At 40.2% G+C, this 21,653-nt stretch overlaps 3 protein-coding genes across 3 annotated transcripts; 2 read left to right on the top strand and 1 right to left on the bottom strand.

Moving 5' to 3' along the window:
* Positions 1 to 486: 486 nt before the first annotated feature.
* LOC139953666 (patatin-like phospholipase domain-containing protein 4) lies at positions 487 to 9,167 on the top strand. The gene is made up of 6 exons (XM_071953172.1): positions 487 to 918; positions 4,144 to 4,343; positions 4,887 to 5,024; positions 5,863 to 6,066; positions 6,269 to 6,334; positions 7,265 to 9,167. Exons 2-6 carry the CDS (start codon positions 4,146 to 4,148, stop codon positions 7,634 to 7,636), a joined length of 978 nt encoding a protein of 325 aa, XP_071809273.1. The 5' UTR covers positions 487 to 918; positions 4,144 to 4,145; the 3' UTR covers positions 7,637 to 9,167.
* A 1,092-nt stretch (positions 9,168 to 10,259) lies between these two features.
* LOC139953664 (uncharacterized) lies at positions 10,260 to 15,056 on the top strand. Its single transcript, XM_071953170.1, has 2 exons — positions 10,260 to 10,515; positions 12,112 to 15,056. The coding sequence occupies exon 2, from the start codon at positions 12,592 to 12,594 to the stop codon at positions 13,759 to 13,761; it is 1,170 nt and encodes a 389-aa protein (XP_071809271.1). The 5' UTR covers positions 10,260 to 10,515; positions 12,112 to 12,591; the 3' UTR covers positions 13,762 to 15,056.
* A 60-nt stretch (positions 15,057 to 15,116) lies between these two features.
* LOC139953661 (uncharacterized) lies at positions 15,117 to 20,447 on the bottom strand. The gene is made up of 2 exons (XM_071953166.1): positions 20,376 to 20,447; positions 15,117 to 18,396 (listed from the first exon to the last, which is right to left on the bottom strand). Exon 2 carries the CDS (start codon positions 17,880 to 17,882, stop codon positions 16,512 to 16,514), a length of 1,371 nt encoding a protein of 456 aa, XP_071809267.1. The 5' UTR covers positions 17,883 to 18,396; positions 20,376 to 20,447; the 3' UTR covers positions 15,117 to 16,511.
* Between the last annotated feature and the right edge of the window lie 1,206 nt (positions 20,448 to 21,653).

Genomic DNA, 21,653 nt, shown 5'->3' with positions numbered 1-21,653 from the left:
AAGCACATAATTTTGTGCAACAATGGTGATTTTTCTTCCATTGCTCTCTTGCAACTTCGACGGCTCCCCCTTATATTAACGTTTATAGTTTTAGTCTGAAGCCTTTTTAGGCATCTGAAAAGCATACAATAGTGTGCAACATAGGTGTTTTTCTTCTTCTTCATTATTCTCTTGCAACTTCGACTACCATAACCAATTGAGTCCGAATTTTCACAGGTTTGTTATTTTACATATCTGGGAAACAACAAGTAAGAACATTTGTTTTTTAACAAAATTATCAAACAATCATTTTCAGTGTCTTTAACAGCTAAACACATCGACCCACCAAACAGTCCCAGCCACACCCCTTTTTGCATCCCTACTGTTATGAGACGAACCCTTAAACCACTTGGATCCCGTCAGTCACAAGTCGTTTACCGTTGCTATTGACTCAAAAGTGTCCGTGGTTTATCATCAACCTAATAAACCACAGCGTGCGGACGACGTGCCCGTCACCCGTACACACAAGCCTGGAACCCCGGGACCTTTGTCCCTTCGATGGTGATATTTACCCTGTGTTGTTCGACGGAATGGCATTAAAATACTTGCAATAGTCACAGTGTATTAAAAGCCTGTCTGCTGTTGTTGCTGTAAGGAAGAGTGGGGTAATTTTACAGTCAAAAACTCGGGTTGGATTTAGTTTCATTCCGTGTCGGTGTTCATTTCGACAACTCCATTGTTGTTGCACCAATAATCAGTTTGGGTTTTGTGAGTCTGACTGCATTTTCAACAGCACCCGGTTTACTCAAAACAACTCGATATGGAATGACAGTTCCAGAATAAAGCACTCGCCTGGACCTGGAAGCAACCATTGAGAGAAATTGCGGTTGCTGGTTGATTTCTTGCAGAAATAAAAATAACAAACTACCCGAGGGCAAGGTAAGATATGTTTACTTCCTACCAATGAAATTAGTACTATTGTCTGGTTTAGGGGCAATGCCAGCAATAGCCGTTTTAGTCTGATACTGGTAAATAAGTTATGAAGAACAATTACATGACATACAGTTTATTTTGTCCTTAACTCGTTCCTCGACCATGAATAAAACATTTTCTCATGCACCTACCTACCGTCATAAAACATTACTTTGTAACGAGTAATTGGGAGAGGTTGATGGTATAAAACATTGTGAGAAACGGCTCCCTCTGTAGTGACATAGTTTTCGAGAAAGAAGTAATTTTCCACGAATTTGATTTCGAGACCTCAAGTTTAGAATTTGAGGCACCGAAATCAAGCATCTAAAAGCACACAACTTCGTGTGACAAGGGTGTTTTTTCTTTCATTATTATCTCGCAACTTCGACGACCGTAGCTCAAATTTTTACAGGTTTGTTATTTTATGTAAATGTTGAGATACATCATGTGAGAAGACTGGTCTTTGACCATTACCGATAGTGTCCACGGTCTTTAACCCTTCATTTCAGAGCAAAGATGATGAGGATTGGAGAGGGCTGGGTTTCTGATGAAAGAAACTTTTAGGGCTTTAGTATATTTTTACATTTGTATAATTCTACTTTAAACTATTGTTGTTCTATTTAGGATCAGCTGGAGAGGAGAGCCTCTCGACAGAACTGTGTTTCTTTTAGGCAATCCTTCGGGCTCCAGCTGTTTCTTTTTCCTTTACTGTATTTAAATTGCTCTTTGCTGTGTCTTTCAATATTTTTTAACCTATTAACTAAGGCCAAATAAAAAAAGAAAAATGTTGATCGTCCTCGCCCGACAGTTCAACCCCCCTGACCCCATCCCCCCGACCCCATTCCCCCCCCCCCATGACTGGATATCTCTTTATACTTTTACTGCCTAGACTTTTCAGCTGGTATTTTTTTCAAAATGTACAGGTTTAAAAAGATGTTTAAAGAAGGTTAACAAAAAAAATCCCTCCCTCCCCATCTGCAAAAAAAAGGGACGATCAACAATTTTTTTTTTATGTGGCCTAATGTGCATTAGTGTACTTATTATTCCCGAGAAATGAAATAAATATAAAATATAAAGATTTGAAAGGAATGGTAAACAAATATTGTGGGGAAAAGTGGAGACCCCTCGCAGCCTTGTAAGGTCTCAACAATTCGATATCGATCAATAATAAGGCCCCAAGTGCCGCGATTGGTTGGTGGATAAACACACTGTGGCTATAGAAGCACAGCTGAAAATCAATAGATCTTCAACTCCAATTGACTCCCTAAAGCTATGCACACTAATACGTTATTAAATTAAGATCCTTATGTCCAAATTTGATAAACTAAGCCTGTTTTATGTTTTGATTTTTAGTGATGTTAAACAGACATAAAAAAACTGAAGAGCGACACCATAAACATATGGTCTAGAGTACTTTATTATAAAATAACAGAGGTACATTGCTACTGAAATAAATTAACCCGCGAGAGCCGATAGATGTTGACGGCGCCACGCCCAAGACCCGACTGCCCCGAATAATGGCAAGCTGATCTCTGAGAACAGTCATTGCTTACGCAATGGTCGTTCAAATTGTCAGCCAAGCAAACCGGATGAGGCGCAGTACAAGAATTTAAGGAATTTAAAACGCTTCACACAATGCACCATGCACACCACCTGTATAAGCACACACAACAAAAACGTACTTGGCACAAAGTGACAAGTAAGGATACCATGTCCACTTAATTTTTTTTAGCAAGCAGTATTTTCTGCTTAACAGGTTTAGGAAATTCGGCCCAGGAAGTTTTTATAGTGTACAATATACCAGTATCTCTACTCCAGTAATTCGTTTTTTTTTTATGTATACCGGCGAAAACCATCGTCTCCAACCGTACTATTTCTCCAGAGTCGCGCCGAACCAAATTAGGAGCGACTCTAGGTCGACCCAAATAAATGGTTTCTACAATCTGCAGACAGGCAAACTTAAAGGCAATGGACACTATTGGTAGTTGTCAAAGACTAGCCTTCACAGTTGCTATTAGGTGTATCTCAACATCAGCAAAAAATAACAAACCTGTGCAAATTTTAGCTCAATCGGTCATCGAACTTGCGAGATAATAATGAAAGAAAAAAACACCCTTGTCACACGAAGTTGTGTGCGTTTAGATGGTTGATTTCGAGACCTTAAGTTCTAAATCTGAGGTCTCAAAATCAAATTAGTGGAAAATTACGTCTTTCTCTAAAATTATGGAACTTCAGAGGGAGCCGTTTCTCACAATGTTTTATACCATCAAACTCTCCCCATTACTCGTCACCAAGTAAGGTTTTATGTCAATAATTATTTTGAGTAATTACCAATAGTGTCCACTGCATTTAACGTAACATTTACATTGGCTCGGTTCGATCCATGACAAGATCGACGTCTAAAACCAAGACGCTCCAGAGTCGTTCAAATGACTGCGCAACAGTCGATTGTTTCGACTTCTAGCGCGACGCGTCCAGTCGCTCCTACATCGAACTTTCCATGTACTTTAAAGGCATGGACACCTTTGGTAATCGTCAAAGACCAGTCTTCTCACTTGGTGTATCAAAAAATAATGTATGCATAATATAACAAAAATCTGTAAAAATTTTTTTTTAGCTCAATCGGTCGTCGAAGTTGCGAGAGACTCATAATGGAGGAAAAACACCTTGCATTGAATTCGAGGCCTCAGCTGAGGTCTCTTATTAAATTCAAATCTTTTAATGAGAAATTACTTCTTTCTCAAATACTACGATACTTCAGAGGGAGCCGTTTTTCACATTGTGTTATACTATCAACAGCTCTCCATTACTCGTTAACAAGTAAAAGTTAACGGTTGTATGGCTTCTGACTGGCACCCCGAACAAAGATATTGACAAAATAGGGACACCGCCAACATAGGGCTATAGATAGCTCAGTTGGTGGAGCGCCGGCACGTTATTAATCCGGAGGTCGTTGGTTAGAATCCCACTCTAGTCAATTCTTTGTTCAACCCCAAACATGAGTAAGTTTTTATTCTACCGATTATTTTGAGTGATTATCGATAGTGTCCACGACTCCACGGTGCCTTTAACGCATTATGTTCGGCGCGACTCTGGAGCGACTGTCTGAAACGGGTGTGAGTTATTGGTGTACCAGACGATGTAGCCTACGTGACAGACCCAGTGATGGTTTACTTTGATTTCGATCCACAGTAATGGCAGGGGAGAACCTAACCGCGCCCTTTGACCTCGCCCTGGATGGGAGCTCATTCTTTGGTATCCGTAACATTGGAGTTGCGCAGTGCCTGTGCGATCACGGTCCCATCGTGCTCAGCAACGCACAGAGGTATGGTGGGATATCGTCAAATGCGTTGATTGCCGCTGTCATGGCAACGGCTCCAGAAAATATACCTGTAAGTTCCTTTAAGTTTTCAACTTCTATCCACAGTGCCGCCGTAACCAGAGGGGTCAAGAGCGGTAGCCGCCACTCAAATCCTACTCTTTACTCGGCCACTCCCACCGAACTTTATGAGATCAAAACAATGTTGGCCTATAATAATATCCTTTTGTATACATCACCCCGCTGGGTGTTTAAGGCACAGTAAAGCAAAAAACAAAACGACAGAAAACAGACTCACCAAGTCCTTGAAAACCTGTGACGTAAGATAAGTTTTGAGAAGAGATTTGCATTTTGTGATTCAAAGACATTATCTAAGACAGAGAGTTGCAGACGCGTGGCGCAGCTGAAGAAAAATACCTGTCACCCCAGGAGTGTCGAGACTTGGGTTCAATGAGGAGAAGCATGGAACTTGATGAAAGATTCCTTGACGCGGTATTAAGGAAGCTTCGAGATATGCCTATAGTGCCCTAGTCGTATACGTTTGCGTCAATATTTACGACTTATTTAAGAGCAAAATATCAATTGAACAGATTATCGTTGCCCTTTATCCTTTCAGAGTTACCTCTACGCACTCTATGACATCGTGGACGAGGTTGCACCGTTGCCCTTTGGCGCGCTTTCTGCTGGTTTTGATTTCATTGATCGTCTGCGGTCAGCGCTGAAAGCAAATCTACCCAGTGACGCACATGTTAAGGTAAGAATTTCACAAATATTATTATATACATGCTGAATCTATACAACATACGAAATCAACCTGAACGTATAAACACGTTTGATGAGTGTAAAATTTCCGCCGCCTTAAAGGAACACGTTGCCTTGGATCGGACGAGTTGGTCTATGAAAAGCGTTTGAAACCGTTTGTTATGAAATGCATATGGTTAGAAAGATGTTTTAAAAGTAGAATATGATGATCCACACAAGTATCACTCAAAATTGCACGGTTTTCATCTTACGTCGCGAACTGACACGGTCGGCCATTTATGGGAGTCAAATTTTTGACTCCCATAAATGGCCGACCGTGTTTGTCGACGAGGTAAAACGAAAACCGCGCAATTTCAAGGCATATTTTGTGTAGATCATTGTATTCTACTTTTACAACATCTCTCTACCATACCGATTTTATAACAAACGGACAGAACACCTTTCAAAGACCAACTCGACCGATCCATGGCTATTTGAAAAAAGATGTTTTAAAAGTAGCATGATGATGATTTACACAATTATGCTTCAAAATTGCAAAATTTTGAGTGAGAAATTACCCCTTTCTCAATCTCTATACATTAGAGGGAGCCGTTTCTCAAAATGTTTTATACTATCAGCAACTCTCCATTGATCTTTACAGGTAGGTTTGTATGCAAACTATTACTTTGAGTAATTAGGCCTACCAATATTGTCCAGTGCCTTTAATAGTTTAAAGCAGAATACTGTTAATTATTAGGAACAGTTTTCCTAAATGGTCTAACTAGAAGTGAGATTTTAAATAGAACCTACTTGTTAATAGTTGAATCATAACTTTTAAATCTTGCAAACAGGCGACAGAGCGACTGTACGTAAAAGCCACTGTTCTCAACATTGTGGACAAATACAACTCTGTAAGCGTTCATGACGTGGACCAGGGGACGAGTTCGAGTATACGCACTAAAGGACCAAAGGTGTTTGAGATAGGAGATCGATGCTGGAAGATTGGGAACGAGGTTGAGATTTCGAGATATGAAAGCATGGAGGAACTAATTGAGGTAAAAACATAAAACAATAATTGCAATAACCAAATTGCATAACCAAAACAAAGCAACAAACAATACAGTACATAGGCCTATACTCACAAAATGTTGTAAAGAAATTAGTTAGTAATTTACCTCTTTTGAAGAGCATGTTTAAATTAGTATTGTATCTGTTTTTGAATCTCTTCTATTCTCTTATTTTACTTGATGTATGCAGGTTTTACTTGGCTGTATCTACGTGCCGTGGTTTCCAGGCTGGAGCCCACCACAGTATAATGGTCGTGTAAGTAAAGTGAACCACACTCTAAAAACTCTCGAGTCATAATAAGAGACTTTTGGGACTCTTGGTGGCAGCAGACTTACTAGGTAAAATCCCTTGTCCTCGGTAATGTGCGCATGCTCAGAACTACGTAAACAATGGAAGTTTACCTGGTAAGTCTGCTGCCACCTAGCGGTCTAAAGTCTCCCATAGGCAGGCGCTGGCAGACAAACGCTGACTACGACTTGTCACCAAGTCGAATTGTCCCGCGCGTATTCGAACATCTGTATCTTGGCCCATAATTTCATTAGAGCTGGGCGCAAAAAGTAGCTTAGCACAATCAAAAAAATACGCTTAGCAACACTGTAAGGGAACCTGCCAAAACACCAGGTATACCATTGTGACTGGTATTCTGCTAACTTGCCTAGTAGGAAATTGTTGAGCAGTTTCCAAAAGCCACAAGTTTCCAGAGATTATCTTTGGTTTCGTTATACCTGATAAGAACGTTGCGATTGAGACCTTTTTAAAATGCAATGCCGAGATTAATGGCAAGTAATAGCAGTAATAACACAATATAGAGCTCCATTATATTAATAGTCGTAACAGGAATAGGTGACCTGGGGTCGATTTCACAAAGAGTTAGAACTGTCCTAACTTCGGACTAGTCTTAGGAAATATCAAAAACGTATAGCTAGTCCTAAGTTAGGACGAGTAACTCATCCTAACTCGAGATAAGACTAGTCCTAAATCCACCCAAGAACCCAATTTCAAGAAATTGGGCAAGAAAATTAAGCTCACCAGAACAAAGGTTAACCAGCCAAAACACAATTTCACTACATGTATTAGTTGCACTGGTATCCTGCTTATTTTATTTGAGCATGAAACTCTTGAGCCAAAGCCAGTGAGGCTGATGCGCAAAATAAGTAAACTTTGTACTGTTTTCTTTTTCTTTAGTTCCTCGGGGATGCCACACTCTTACAGACCAGCAACCTCCCGTCAAACGTCAACTTCAGCTTCGGCACACCAAATAAGCTCATCAGAATCTCGCCCGATCCCAAATCCCGCGCGACAATGCGAGACAAGATCGCCTGTGGTTGGGTGGATACAACGGGACAACGGTTCGATATCAGCGCACTGGAGATGTTTCGGACTGGCAACGGACTCTACCCACCACCCAAAGGGCATTTAGAAGCGTACTATGCAGATGGATATGAGGACGCGACCAGATTCTTGAAATTTTATCACTGTTATGTGGAAAACCAGAAGGGCTTTGGACCTAGACATGATAGGTACGCAGCTGTACATTCCGTTGAGGACCTTCGATAACAACTTTTGGTCTGTAGGATTTGAAACTTTGCATGGTGGAAATGAAATACGCTGGAAAGATTGGCGGTAACACCATGGAGGAAGAAAGAGAAGGAGCTCGAACGACCAGCAAAACCGCAGAGTAACAAAAAATACCCTGACAATGCCCCTGTCTGACCAGTGGAAAAAGATAGGAGACCTCCAGCTGGACGGCCGATTAACGAACGGGATTAGATCTCTTTGTACATACAGAACGTGTGGTACCGCCTCTCTGCACCGTCGCGTTGCCTTCGTGTAAAGTTAAATCATTGGATACAAGAATTGTGAATACACGGTTTTCATTAATCGTTTGTGGTGTTTACATGAAAATATCAAAGCATATTTTTCATTTTTTGCAACTTTCCGGTCACTAGCGGTGGATCAAAATTTGGGTATAAGCACACGAGGGTGGTTGGTATTCAATTGTGTTCATCGTTTAGGTGTCCAGTAGCGTCCAAAAATGTTATCGCGTCTCAAAAAAGTAGTTTTTCCTCTATTATATCCAAAAGACATACGTCGCCATAGTTTGGTGAAGAACCAAGTGCGCACGCGCAAACTCACACACGGCAGGTCGCCCATTGTTTGTGAAAGGTACGTGGGTGATTACGAGGTGTCGTTAAACGACCGCGGTACCACGGGTTCGACTTTTGAAGTCCCTTCGTTCGAACTCCTTCTCTTCCTTCCTCCATGGTCTGACGGTCTGACATTTGTTCGTCGGACATTATGGTTTGTTTTACGCGGTGCATGTGCTGTCTGACATTAGATTGGTGTTCAAAATTAGTTGGGCATAAGTAGGTGTCGGGGACATTGACAGAATGGTACCCGGTCTTACTTTATATTGATGCGATCAAGCTAAATGGGTCGCTTTTCAGAAATCAGTTAGGCTCATGGAGAACCTTGAAGACAATACAGACCAAAGGGGGTGAAATTTCAAAAAATATTTGTTTGTAAATTTAAATGCCAAAATATTACGTAACTAATTTTTGCACATTCTATATAATACTCAAGAGCTTTATAATATCGTGTTTTGCTTGACAATCAAAAAAGTTCTCATGTACATTTTATTTGGACAATATTGCATTAAAATGTGAGTGAGTTGAATACTTGAGCCAATGTATCATTTTTTAAAATGTTTATTTTAGTTGTAAAAATAAATTTACTTTTTGTTTGGTCAACTTAAACATATATACTCTCTAAATGTAAAGGAGTGAAAGACACCACTCTTTACATTTCGAGCTGTCCTCCATACGGTTCTTCAAAAAGAGTGGTGGTTATTTCACTCTTTTAGAGGGGTTTCACTCCAGGACAGAGTGAATAATCACTCAAAAAGATGCAAAATTCAATCTAAAAGAGTGGAAGACCACTCGAAAAAGAGTTGTCCTTCATATGGCTCTTCAAAGAGTGTTTTTTCACTCTTTTACAGTTTAACATTAAGAGAGTAGCTTGCTAACCCCCGAAATATTGAAATTGCCGATTGAATCGGTACAACGCATTGGAACAGTGCATGCAATGCTTCTGGTCAACATTTGGAAGGTTGGTTCAAGTCAAACTTAAAGGCAGTGGACACTATTGGTAATTACTCAAAATAATTATAATCATAAAACCTTTCTTGATTACGAGTAATGGGGAGAGGTTGATAGTATAAAACATTGTGAGAAACAGCTCCCTAGTTGACGTAGTTTTCGAGAAAAAGGTAATTTTCCACGAATTTGATTTCGAGACCTCAGATTTTGAGGTCTCGAAATCAAGCATCTGAAAGCACACAACTTTGTGTGACCATGGTGCGACAAGGGTGTTTTTTCTTTCATTATTATCTCGCAACTTCGACGATCGATTTAGCTCAAATTTTCACATGTTTGTTATTTTATGCATATGTTGAGATACACCAAGTTTGAAGACTAGTCTTTGACAATTACCAATAGTGTCCAGTGTCTTTAAGCATTTATGACCCGGTAAAAGAAATTGGGATTTTTTTTTATCCGAATGCCATATTATCCGCCCTGCGCAAACTTTAACTCTGACAAAATGGCGGGCCGTGTAAATTCACGAAGTCAGAAAAATCAAGTAATTTTCGAGGTACAGTAAAAAGTCTTTCCAACCATGTTCTTCAAAACATATATTATTGTATAGCTAGTTTTTTTGTAGCCTATCCCATGCCCCAGTGCCCTGAATGATAAGGCAATAAACATCCCTTTCAAAAGCTTTAAAAAAAATTAGCATTTACTCTAGTTGAACGGAAAACTCTGGATTTCAGTTGGGGTGGTAACTAAAGAGTGAAACTGAATAAAATAATGACTCAGATCAAATCATGAACTCATCAACAAGAGTGTGGCCCGAGGGAGGCTAAGCTATTTTATGCAACTCGCTGCTTAGAGAAAATGATTTCACAAAACAGCCGTGAACACTATTCATACGCTGTGTAACCAGCCTGTCCCCCAATACAATAATATATTGTGGCATTCGATCACATGAAGGTGTAAAGGGAACCCGACAACGTGTAGTTGTCACGTCGGACGCAAAATGTTGGGTGTGGTGCTCGATCCCTTGAGTGTGTAACGTTGAAAAGCAAAAAATAAAAAGGCTTGGAATGAAGGTTAGAGTTCAATTGTTCGCGACCTCTGTGAAGATTTTGACATGTTGACAATTATTTCTCTCAAAAAGATTTGATTTTACGCAAAAGTTTTGAGGTTATCCTTGTCAAAAGCTGCGGTATTGGTGTGGTAGGGTAATCTGCAAGTACAGACATTAGCTTTCTTTCTAGCCACAACTAGTCAGGAACCAAACGTCAAAAGGAGACAGAATGGAATGATTGTCACTTTCGAGTTTGTGGTCTCCACTTCTTGCGCTAAGATCAATATACGGTAAGTTAAGCATGTTAAGTGACTAGCTACAACAAATGGGGGAAAATATCGACTATGTTTTATTTAAAATGTGAGTTTCTATTCGCAAAAAAGGATTTCGCCTACTGGAGAAAGCGTGGCACTATGTTAACTATAGGGCTATTCTCTGTAAATTTATATCCTTATTTATTAGTCCTTTTAAATTTAAATCGTGATTTAAATTAATGAAAAAAAAACCTAAGAAAAATAAGGTAAGGTCAAGGAGCCATAATTAAGATAAGTAAGACTAAGACTAAAAAGAGCGAGGCGCTGTCATTACCAAGACTAAAGTTGCTGGAGAAGGACTTAGCTTGTTGGGCTGTTTATGGCTCACTTTTATCTGTGTGGTCATCTCATCAATTATTATTGTCGCCAAGGTTACAGTAACACTACTGACCAGACCGATGTTAAAAGAGAGCCAGAATAGGCCTATATTATTATTATTTTAAACAGCCCAACAATTTGCAACAAAACACTAGGCTAGACTAGAGCTACTCCTAGAACTATTTCGGTTTCGTCCGGCTATCGTCTTCCGTAACCTCATAGGTTTATATCTCTCACGCGTTAAACAACCCATGGTTCAATGAATTTTGGAATCAGAAATCTCTCTTTTTTTTTTTTTAATCTCGCCAAAATTAGGCTGTGTGTCCTTTGATATATCAATGTGTACATGCTTGCGACCAGAGAATCATAAATTGATCAATTCTTACCGTAATTTCAGATTCCCTATCTACTGTACGTGTTACTCCTCTGCCAACAATTGAAAATTACCCGACCTCGTTTTGCGAGAATGCGTCACGAGAGGGCGGGTACGATCCGTGATTTGTGTACAAAACATACACGGAACCACGAAGCTCGCACAGGGTACCAGTATGTGCACTTTTTGCACACAGCCCTTTACATACTGGTACTTTATGAGATTGCGGATAAAGAATAAAGCGCGAAAACCGTTTATCGGATGGAGCTGAAATTTGAAATTTGAACTTGTTGAGCCAAGATTACCCCATAAACCAAATATGAGCAAATTTGAAGAGGGTAGGGTTTAAAATCGCCTTTTTTGGGGGTGATTTGACACGGAATGACCCTCTTGTCAAAATAGACAACAAGTTTGCTCGGTAGCTAGAGGCAGTTCAAATCCTTTATTTTAACACTGGATACGAACTGCCTCTAGCTGTCTGGCAATCTCAGTTGTATCACGGTGTATATTGGTAAAAAACCAAAATGAATATTTTTTATCCCCGGCGCAAATTTAACATCTATTAAAACTTTTGCAGTACCCGCTGCTAAAACATAGGATTCGAACTGCCTCTAGCTACCGGGCAATCTCAGTGGTCTAGTTGGTATCACACCGCTCTGGAATTGCAAAGGTCGTGGGTTCCAATCCCACTTGAGTAATATACCTGTGATTTTTCACAGAGCTCAGGAAAGTACCGAGTGTACAGCGCTAACACACATCGGTGTATACATGTATATGGATAAACCAAAATGAATGTTATTTATTCCTGATGCAAATTACCATCTATGTATACTATCATTTTCATAATAATTACCATTCAAAATTGTTTTTAATTATTACAGATGAATTCTGCAAAGATCACGAATGTGGAGCGATCGACTAGTAATCAAGAGGTTGTTGGATGGATTTGTGTGTGACATTTTTAATAAACTTTGATATTCATGAACACAAAGCACCAAAAACATGACACTAAACAAACAAACAAACAAACAAACCATTAGATTCTGAAATTTTCTGGAAAGGCCCTCAAAAATTACGAGCATTTTTATAATTCTCATTGTGTTGCTGGAGATAAACCATTTGTTTAAAAAAAAAAAAAACCTCATGAAATCGTCACCTGAATTGAAAAACCATGGCTTGTCCATATTGAAGGGCAAACCATGTTGTGGAATTGACTTTTCACAAAAAAAACAACTTGACTATCAATTAGACTTCCACACTGGGAGAAACCATCTATTTGTTGTCTTAGTGGAAAAGATTCAAACAAAAAACATCTCGGGAGAACATCAGCAGTTTTAATCAAATGATAAAATCATACCAACATGAATTCTGGAACTGATACAATTGAAGTAGTCAGTGATATGAATCACTCAAAAGACCAAACTGAAACAAAACCAGTTATTTGTGAAGTTTGTGGCGAAGCCTTTTTAACAAATCTTTGCCTAACCACCCATTGCTGTGACCTTAATAAAGAGAAATCAATTGTTGTAAAAGACATTTGTGAAAAAGGCTTGTCTAGAATAGGCAGTATAAATACACATCAGATAGTCAAAACTGAAGGGGAACAATATACTTGTGATATATGTGGAGCAGTATTCACAAAAAAATGCACACTGACAAAACATCAACTTGTCCATACTGGACACAAACAATTTGTTTGTGACATTTGTGAAAAATCTTTTTCAACAAGCCGATACCTTTCCATCCATCAGCGTGTCCACACCGGAAAGAAACCATATATTTGTGACATTTGTGAACAGGCCTTCTCACAAAGACATTGCCTGACGGACCACCAGCGTATCCACACTGGAGAGAAACCATTTATTTGTAACACTTGTGGAAAAGCCTTCTCACAAAAAAATACACTAAAAAAGCATCAGATAGTCCACACTGGAGACAAACCGTTTGCTTGTGACATTTGTGGAAAAGCTTTTGCGCAAAGTAACAACGTGACTGAACATCTACGTGTTCATACTGGAGAGAAACCATTCGTTTGTGATATTTGTGGAAAAGCCTACTCGCATAAAACAAACTTGAGTGTCCATCAGCGTGTTCACACTGGAGAAAAACCATTTGTTTGCAACTTTTGTGGAAAAGCCTTCTCACAGAGACGTTTCCTAACAGATCATCAGCGTATTCACACTGGAGAGAAACCGTTCGTTTGTGACATTTGTGAGAAAGCCTTCTCACAAAAATATACACTGAAAATGCATCAGATCGTCCACACTGGAGAGAAACCTTTTATTTGTGACATTTGTGGAAAAGGATTTTCTTTCAAAGGAGGTTTAAAGACTCACCACAGAGTCCACACTGGAGAAAAACCATTTGTTTGTGACATTTGTGGAAGAGCATTTTGTCAAAGTGGGAGTCTACTTTGTCACCAGCTAGTTCACACCGAAGAGAGACATTTGCTGACGCCATTTGTGGCCAAACCGCCTCCTGAAGAAAAACTCTGTCCGCCTACACTAGAAGCCAGAGAAGCCATTTACTAAATAAGAACTTTGTTACATCTGTGCTAAAAGAAGTACATTAGACTTTTGGACATTTTTTCTGGACAAGTCGTTAAATGTCTGTCGCGGTGATAGTGTTCCGACTCTCTACAAGATTCCCACGACACTGGCGGTATTCTCGCGAGACTGCTGCCCGCTCGAGACTACTACTCTCGCAGAGACCTGAATCATTATGCCACCACCATGACTCAACTATCACAGCGACAAACCATAAACGACTTGTCCACAAGTGAACAGAAGTGAACCCACACAAACTTGCCAATTTACTGTAATGTTAAAGTTGTTTATTGATCATTACAAAAATGAACTCTTGAGAAAAATAACTTGTTCATGATGTGAATCACGATTCATCAGATGTTTGTAGAAAAGAATGTTTGAAAAAGGAAGTTAAGTTAAAACATCCCAACGTGATATATCTTGTTTTGACCAATCAGAGTCTGTAAACTGTCCAAGGTATTTATCAATAAATAATGACTTTTACTTGAGTGATAATATGTAAAGGCCCTGATTTTTTTATTTTATTGAGCCTCAGGCAAAGAATGCGGTGCATGCTGGTCTAGCTAGAGGTCAAGTTTGATCGAGTGTTAGACCAGCATGCATCTCTTTCAACAGTTTGCGCTTGCACAAAGGGGGTTTGAAAAAAAGGTCTATGATATTCGAAGTGGTTAATAGTTTGATTATTAAATCACTATGGTTCTTTTTTCTCACGCATTTGGGCTCTGTCTCACGCTCACACACACAGCAACCATTTTCTCACGCATTGGGGCCAGACCGGGAAAAAAAAAAAATTAAAGACAATGCTTTGCCAAATCGCGCTCGTGTGTACAATAAACGCAATCTACAATGTTTGCACAATCTTCAGATTGCACGCAGTTTATCAGAATTATAAACTTGCTGCCGTACAGAGCGCAAATGCGCAGATTGCGCATGCGTTTGCTCTCCAAGCAGGTTCAGCTAAAATTCGGCAGAGCGCAAACCGCTCATTGCGCACAAGTTTTTCCCGATTCGTTAAGCAAATTCGTTAAATGCACTCCACTAGCGAAGACACAACAGGCAGAAGAAGTGAGCGGAGGATTTTGGACATAATTTTTAGTCGATTTAATTTTTATTTTGGGGGGAAATAATCTGACACAATCGTACCTCCACATTAACCATCAACATCTCCTGTGTACATGTACCTCATGTGATAATTATTCTGAACAGGTTTTTGGTGCATTTTTGAACACTTTTTTGTACACAATTAAATTTCTGCAATTTTGTTGATTTAAAAAAAACAAGTTGGGCGGTGATTTCGAAAGGCCTTCTTAAACTGACATTTTTTCTTTCTTTTTTTTTTTTTGGGGGGGGGGGGTGGTGGTGGTGAGCTTGGAAAACTCTCATGCAAAGCTGGCCTCTGGACTTAGCATCTCTGGGGTAATGACTGAGTGATTGCATTGGACACTCACACAACACTAGACCCAGTATCTGGGGCGCTGTACTCCTTTTTTCGAAATTTTGACATCGGTTTCCCACAAGACTAATTCAAATTTAGGAGTCCAGGGTGAAGTCCAACCTCTTATCAAGACCCGGGGTCCCCGGGCTGGGGAGAACTTTGAGAAATCTCGGGCTAAGGCTGCAGGCTCGTTTGGGTGGAAATCTACCGCCCGATCGATTACTGTTTGACTGTTGCACTGGGGCAGATTGGACACTATTTCTAGTTCGACCAATAATGTCAAAATTTCAAAAGAAGGAGTACAGCGCCCCAGTTACTGGGTCTAACACGACACCAAGTATGTATACTGTATAACCCCTGCCAACACAAAACACGTGTGTACCAGTTCTACGCAGTACGCACAGCCACCAACTCTCAGCCAATGACGAAGATTAAAGTTTCCTTTATAAAGTTTATACCCCGTCAAAGAGTTGAAAATATTTGACTTTGATTTTGAGAACTCAGAAGTATAGATTTTGAGGTCCCAAAATCAAGCATTTGAAAGCACAGAAGTGAGAAGACTGGTCTTTGACAATTACCAAGGGGTCCAGTGTCTTTAAGTTGATAACCAAAATTTAAACTTTTAAAACATACAAAAATTATCTGTGTCACATGAGCCAGAATTTTGCCAAGAAGTTCCCAAGATGGGTATTAGTTTCCCAAGATGTTGGGAAAACTCCCAGGCAGTGGCAACTGGCTGTGTAGGATCTTGGGTCAGCTCTCACTGTTTTGGGATCATCATTCCAGCCCTGAAACTTTACGGAGGCAACGAAGGTGATTGCCTCCGTGTCCCCTGGTCATTGCCTTGGTGCCCTTGAAATGCTCCAGTACAAATTTGCAATTTCATCATCTACAAGGTGCCCTTTCACAAGAAGGAAATGCCTTGGTGCCCTTGCCCTTTCAAAAACGAAGCATACAGCCCTGATCATTCCATGCAAAATGATTATTAACAACGGTTTTGACGACAGACCATGGCCTTCATGTCCCATTCAAAAAGTGTTTTGCTTTTAAAATGACCTGGTGTCACTTAAGACTGAAAATCACTTTGATGTTGCCACTCATTAAACAAAATGTTTCACAAGTTTTGTTGCTCTCTAGTGAGGGTACGCAGAGTGTCGGGGTGTGTTTGTGTCAAACAAAGGCTTTTCCACAAGCGTCACAAAATCATTTTGTAAATGGTTTCTCTCCAGTCGCAGTGATGTGCCGTCAGGTATTCGTTTCGTGTGAATCCTCTCTCACAAACCGCACAAACAAATGGTTTCTATCCAGAATGCGACCTCTGGTGACTACTTAAACCGACTTTTTGAGAAAATCCTTTGCCGCAAATGTCACAAATGAATGGTTTTTCTCCAGTGTGTAAACGTTGATGAACCGTCAGGCTGTGCTTCTTTGAGAAGGCTTTTCCACAATCCCCACAAACGAATGATTTTTCTCCAGTGTGGATACGCTGATGAATGGTGAGGTGATGTTTTTGTGAGAAGGCTTTTGCACAAATATCACAGTTGAATGGTTTCTCTCCAGTGTGAACACGCCGATGGACAGTCAGGCCTTGTCTGTGTGAGAACGCTTTTCCACAAATCTCACACGTAAGCGGTTTTTCTCCAGTGTGAACGTGCTGATGAGATTTCAGAGAGTTTTTATGTGAAAACGCTTTTCCACAAACATCGCAAACAAATGGTTTTTCTCCTGTGTGGATATGCTGATGGAATGTAAGATGTTGTTTTTGTGAAAAGGCTTTTCCACACGTGTCACAAATGAATGGTTTCTCTCCAGTGTGGAGACGCTCATGCTTTGTCAAAGTACTTATTTGTGAGAAGGCTTTTCCACAAACATCACAGACATAGGGTTTCTCTCCAGTGTGAACACGCTGATGATAAGTCAGGCAATGTCTCTCTGAAAATGTTTTTTCGCAAATGCCACAAAAAAATAGTTTCTCTCCAGTGCCAGCGTGCATTTGCTGATGTTTATTGAAACTTTTTTTACATTTTAAAGCTTTTCCACAAATATCGCAAACAAATGGTTTCTCTTCAGTGTGCACACTCTGATGGACTTTCACGTCATATTTTTGTGAGAAGGCTTTTCCACAAGTTTCACAAACAAATGGTCTCTCTCCAGTGTGGACACGCTGATGGTTTGTCAGTGAAGCTTTTTTTGAAAAGGTTCTCTTACATATCTCACAAGCAAACGGTTTCTCGCCAGTGTGGATACGCAGATGGACTGTCAAGTCGCATCTTTGTGAGAAGGCTTTTCCACAGATGTGACAACCGAGTGGTTTCTCTCCAGTGTGTACACGGTGATGGCCAGTCAGGCTGTGCTTATGTGAGAATGCTTTCCCACAGATGTGACAAACGAATGGTTTCTCTACCGTGTGAACTCGCTGATGTCTGTTGTAACTTTTTTTACATTTGAAGTCCTTTCCACAAACTTCACAAACAAAGACTTTCTTTTTAGTGTGGACTATTTGGTGCTCTCTCAATACAAGATCATCAGAGAAAGCTTCATGACAAATGAAACAGACAAAATCTTCTAAAGGTTTCGCAGAGTGGATTGTTCTATGTTTTTCAAGCTCACCTATTTCTAAATAGTTTGCTCCACACAAGTCGCAAGTAATTGTCTCCTTTTGAGAATTCATAACTTATTTGAATAACAATAACTCAGGCCTGTTTTAATATTGTTATAAGAAGCACACTACTTCTGTTCAACATGTACACTGGCACAGATTTTTGCAGCCCCTCGTTAATGTTTTTTCCCTCTGTAGCATGAATGCTGATTGTTTGTCTACATGGAGGTGTTTTCACAGCGAAAAGAAATATCCTTAAAATATCACAAGGGAATCCTTGCTCTCCCGTATTGACTGACCCCTTGCACGCACATGACAAGCGGCGACTGTGCCACGCTCAAAATTTTGGTGGTCAATAGGTAACGCTGCGTCGTCTAAAATGCGCAATTCACTGAATAACGCACAGTTACATTGCCAACCAGTGTAGCAGTTCCAAGATTTTCTGATGATGACGTCAGGTGATTTGGGTCAGTAGGCACTATGATGGTACATGTGTGTCCGGGGACAGTTTCGTGAGAAGGCTAACCGCAAATATCACATACAAATGTTTTCTCTCCAGTCTGGACTCTCTGGTGCTTCAGTCAGTCTGTGTGCACAATAAAAAAAGATTTGGTAAAAAAGTCACAAACAATTTTTTTAACAAATTCAAGAATTCTACCGGCAAAAAAACAATTTACACAATTTTAATTTTTTTTGCTTTTATTAGAATGATAAACACATTTATCAACATACTGTGTTTATCATTCTCATTTATTTATGAATATTAAGCCAGGATCATACTTCATCGGGAGTGAAGGCATGCCTAATACTTCACGGAGGCAACGGCGGCAATTGCCTCCGTAGGCGACTGCCTCCGTTGCCCCTTGCCATTGCCTTGGTGCCCTTGAAATGCTCCACCATTGCTCCTTGCCATTGCCTTGGTGCCCTTGAACCGCTCCAGTAGAAATTTACAATTTGCTCATAGAGTGCCCTTTGCAAAAGAGAAAATGTCTTGGTGCCCTTGCCCTTTCAAAAACGAAGCTAAAGGCCTGTGAAGGGAAGGGGTTACGTTATCGTAGCTCCCAACAAATGGTGCCAGCCAAAGCTCCCCGTAGTCCCACTTCTGTGGCCAAGATGACACAAGTGGGGCTAAGTGACACAATGTCATAGTGCATCATCCTGTCCTACTACTTGCCGCCAACTCGCCGTCAAATCACTGGTTGCGTCAACTCGCTGTCAACTCAACCACTACGCAGATGAAAGGTATGGATTAGTCTTGACCCAAGTCGTCAGTGATCAATAATTGCGCAGTTGTACATTATGCTATACGGTACCGATAGTTGACGTCTTGCGCCAAGACCATTCCATTTTCAGGAAAGCGCCCTCTGTGTCCATGTTGAACAAGCCCTGTGCTAAAGCAAGATGGCAGCCAACGGCTTTGCTGCATGCCTCGCGGTAATTTTTTTATGAGAACAAAACTCAGTTAACCTAAAAAACTTAAGTAAATTATCTTTTAGCTAATACTTTACAGTTCTATTCTATTTTTTCTATGCCTCTTTTGTGGATTTTAAATGAATATTGGTTGAGTTGACGGTAAGTTGGCGGCACGAAGCGAGCTACAGCAAGTAGTAGGACCAGCATCATATCATCAATTATCACAAAACAGTGAGCAGTGGTGAGTGATGACAGGCATGACTGTGACAGGCAGTGGCCAGTCCTCCCGTCCTGATCTCTAGGAGTGCGTTTTTGCGACCCCAACCAAAAACTGTTTTTCGGTTGTTGGTCGTTGGTTCTGCTGTTCAGACTGAACCGTTCACGGCAACCGAGTTGTGAGCTCGGTTACCGTTTTGGTTGTGACGTCAGAAACAGTTTTTGGTTGGGGTCGCCAAAACGCACTCTAGGACTCCACTGTGCCTCTTTGCTAGTGCTAGTACTAATTTAAAGGAACACGTTGCCTTGGATCAGACGAGTTGGTCTATAAAAAGCAACTCAACCGTCAACTCAACCAATATTCATTTAAAATCCACAAAAGAGGCATAGAAAAAATTGAATAGAACTGTAAAGTATTAGCTAAAAGATAATTTACTTAAGTTTTTTAGGTTAACTGAGTTTTGTTCTCATAAAAAGCGTTTGTAACCCTTTTTTACAAAATGCATATATGGTTGGAAAGATGTTTTAAAAGTAGAATAGAATGATCCACACAAGTTTGCCTCGAAATTGCGTGGTTTACCTTACCTTACCTTACAAGCGATAGTGATGAGACCGATGTTAAAAAAGCGGCATTATTTATTAACAGCTCAACAAGGTGGGCTACCCTTTGGTCTAGCCCACCTTGTTGAGCTGTAAATGGCTCCGCTTTTAACATCGGTCTGATGTTAAAAGCGGAGCCTAGCCAGTTACACCTACAGCTCAACAAGGTGGGCTACCCTTCCTGGACCTGGTCAAACTTGACCAAGAAACAAAAAGGGGGAAGTACTTAACTTAGCACTTGTGCTAACATCAAAGTCCCTCAGGAATTATGTATAAAATCACTTTTGGTAGATATTGAGGATCGTAGAAGAACGCTACAATTATTTAAGAACTTACGTTTGTTTTTTGGAGAAGGAGGGAAAAGTTTGTTTCACTCTGACACTTGAGCACTCGAATACCACACCGGCGTTACACACATGCGCGATAATAAACACAGACTCGTGCGCTGTGTGGAAATTGCGCTTCATCTTCTGTACGCAAATTCCGACAGTCCTGATTCGATATAGGGACTTAACGCACAATTTGGAAAACGCGCACCTCTGAATTGAGATTGCGCTATTTAACTCCAGTCTATTTTTAAGTGTGTTTGATTGAGCAAGGCATACTGGGAAAACATAAGTGACCCCCCCCCTTCTCAGCACGTGGGTTTGTTTATCAACAATGGAAGTGTCTGGCCGTCTAGACCATAGAAATAGATGGTATAGACTGAATGGGACTGAACAGCGCCCTCTAGACGCTGTGATGGCAAATTGATTTAGTCCAGCAGTGGCCAAAAAAGACCAGTAAAAGTATCTTTGATGACTGAAATCATGCTTTAAATAATTGAGGTTCAGAATACATAAAACATTGATGTTCAATGTACATGGGTTATATAGGGTTGGCTGATGCAAATTGCGAGGCAGTGGACATTATTGGTAATTACTCAAAACAATTATCAGCATAAAAGTTAAAACCTCACTTGGTAACGAGTATAAATGGGGAGAGGTTAATAGTATAAAACATTGTGAGGAACACATGTTTAATGCATAGGATCCAGCCATTGATAAATAGTAATTACAAACAATGAAGAAACTAAGGTCAATACAGAGCCAGCCGTCGATTTCACCAAACTCTTCCTAACCTAGGATTAATCTTAGGACTTGGGACGAGTTAAGTTCCGCATCCAAATACGAAGGACGCATTGAACCCATCCTAAGTAAGGATGGGTTACTCGTCCTTACTCGAGATAGGATTAATCCTAGCGTTTGGTAGACCCAGTGACTGGGGCGCTGTACTCCTTTTAAACAATTTTTGACTTCATCTGTCGTTCTAGCACGACAGATGAAGTCAAAAATTGTTTAAAAGGAGTACAGCGCCGCAGTCACTGAATTTTTGACTTCATCTGTCATACTAGCTAGTACGACAGATGAAGTCAAAAATTGTTTAAAAGGAGTACAGCGCCGCAGTCACTGAATTTTTGACTTCATCTGTCGTACTAGCTAGTACGACAGATGAAGTCAAAAATTGTTTAAAAGGAGTACAGCGCCCCAGTCACTGGGTCTAAGCGTTTGGTGAAATCGGCTGCAGAGCAGGTTGAAAAAAAAAATCAAAGCAAAGTTTCTGTTTTAAATTCAT

This window comes from Asterias amurensis, chromosome 22 (assembly GCF_032118995.1).
Source record: "Asterias amurensis chromosome 22, ASM3211899v1".
NCBI classification, from domain to species: Eukaryota; Metazoa; Echinodermata; class Asteroidea; order Forcipulatida; family Asteriidae; genus Asterias; species Asterias amurensis.
Note: the sequence above shows the minus strand (reverse complement) of the source record. Positions and strands in the feature narration are given on the sequence as shown.

What these genes read in the sequence shown, in the direction of transcription:
- LOC139953664 (XM_071953170.1), top strand. Translation starts at nt 12,592, where the DNA reads ATGAATTCTGGAACTGATACAATTGAAGTAGTCAGTGATATGAATCAC.
- LOC139953666 (XM_071953172.1), top strand. Translation starts at nt 4,146, where the DNA reads ATGGCAGGGGAGAACCTAACCGCGCCCTTTGACCTCGCCCTGGATGGG. An exon ending in CCAGTGACGCACATGTTAAG is followed by an intron (nt 5,025 to 5,862) that starts GTAAGAATTTCA and finishes TCTTGCAAACAG; the next exon opens with GCGACAGAGCGACTGTACGT. An exon ending in CACCACAGTATAATGGTCGT is followed by an intron (nt 6,335 to 7,264) that starts GTAAGTAAAGTG and finishes CTTTTTCTTTAG; the next exon opens with TTCCTCGGGGATGCCACACT.
- LOC139953661 (XM_071953166.1), bottom strand. Translation starts at nt 17,882, where the DNA reads ATGAATTCTCAAAAGGAGACAATTACTTGCGACTTGTGTGGAGCAAAC.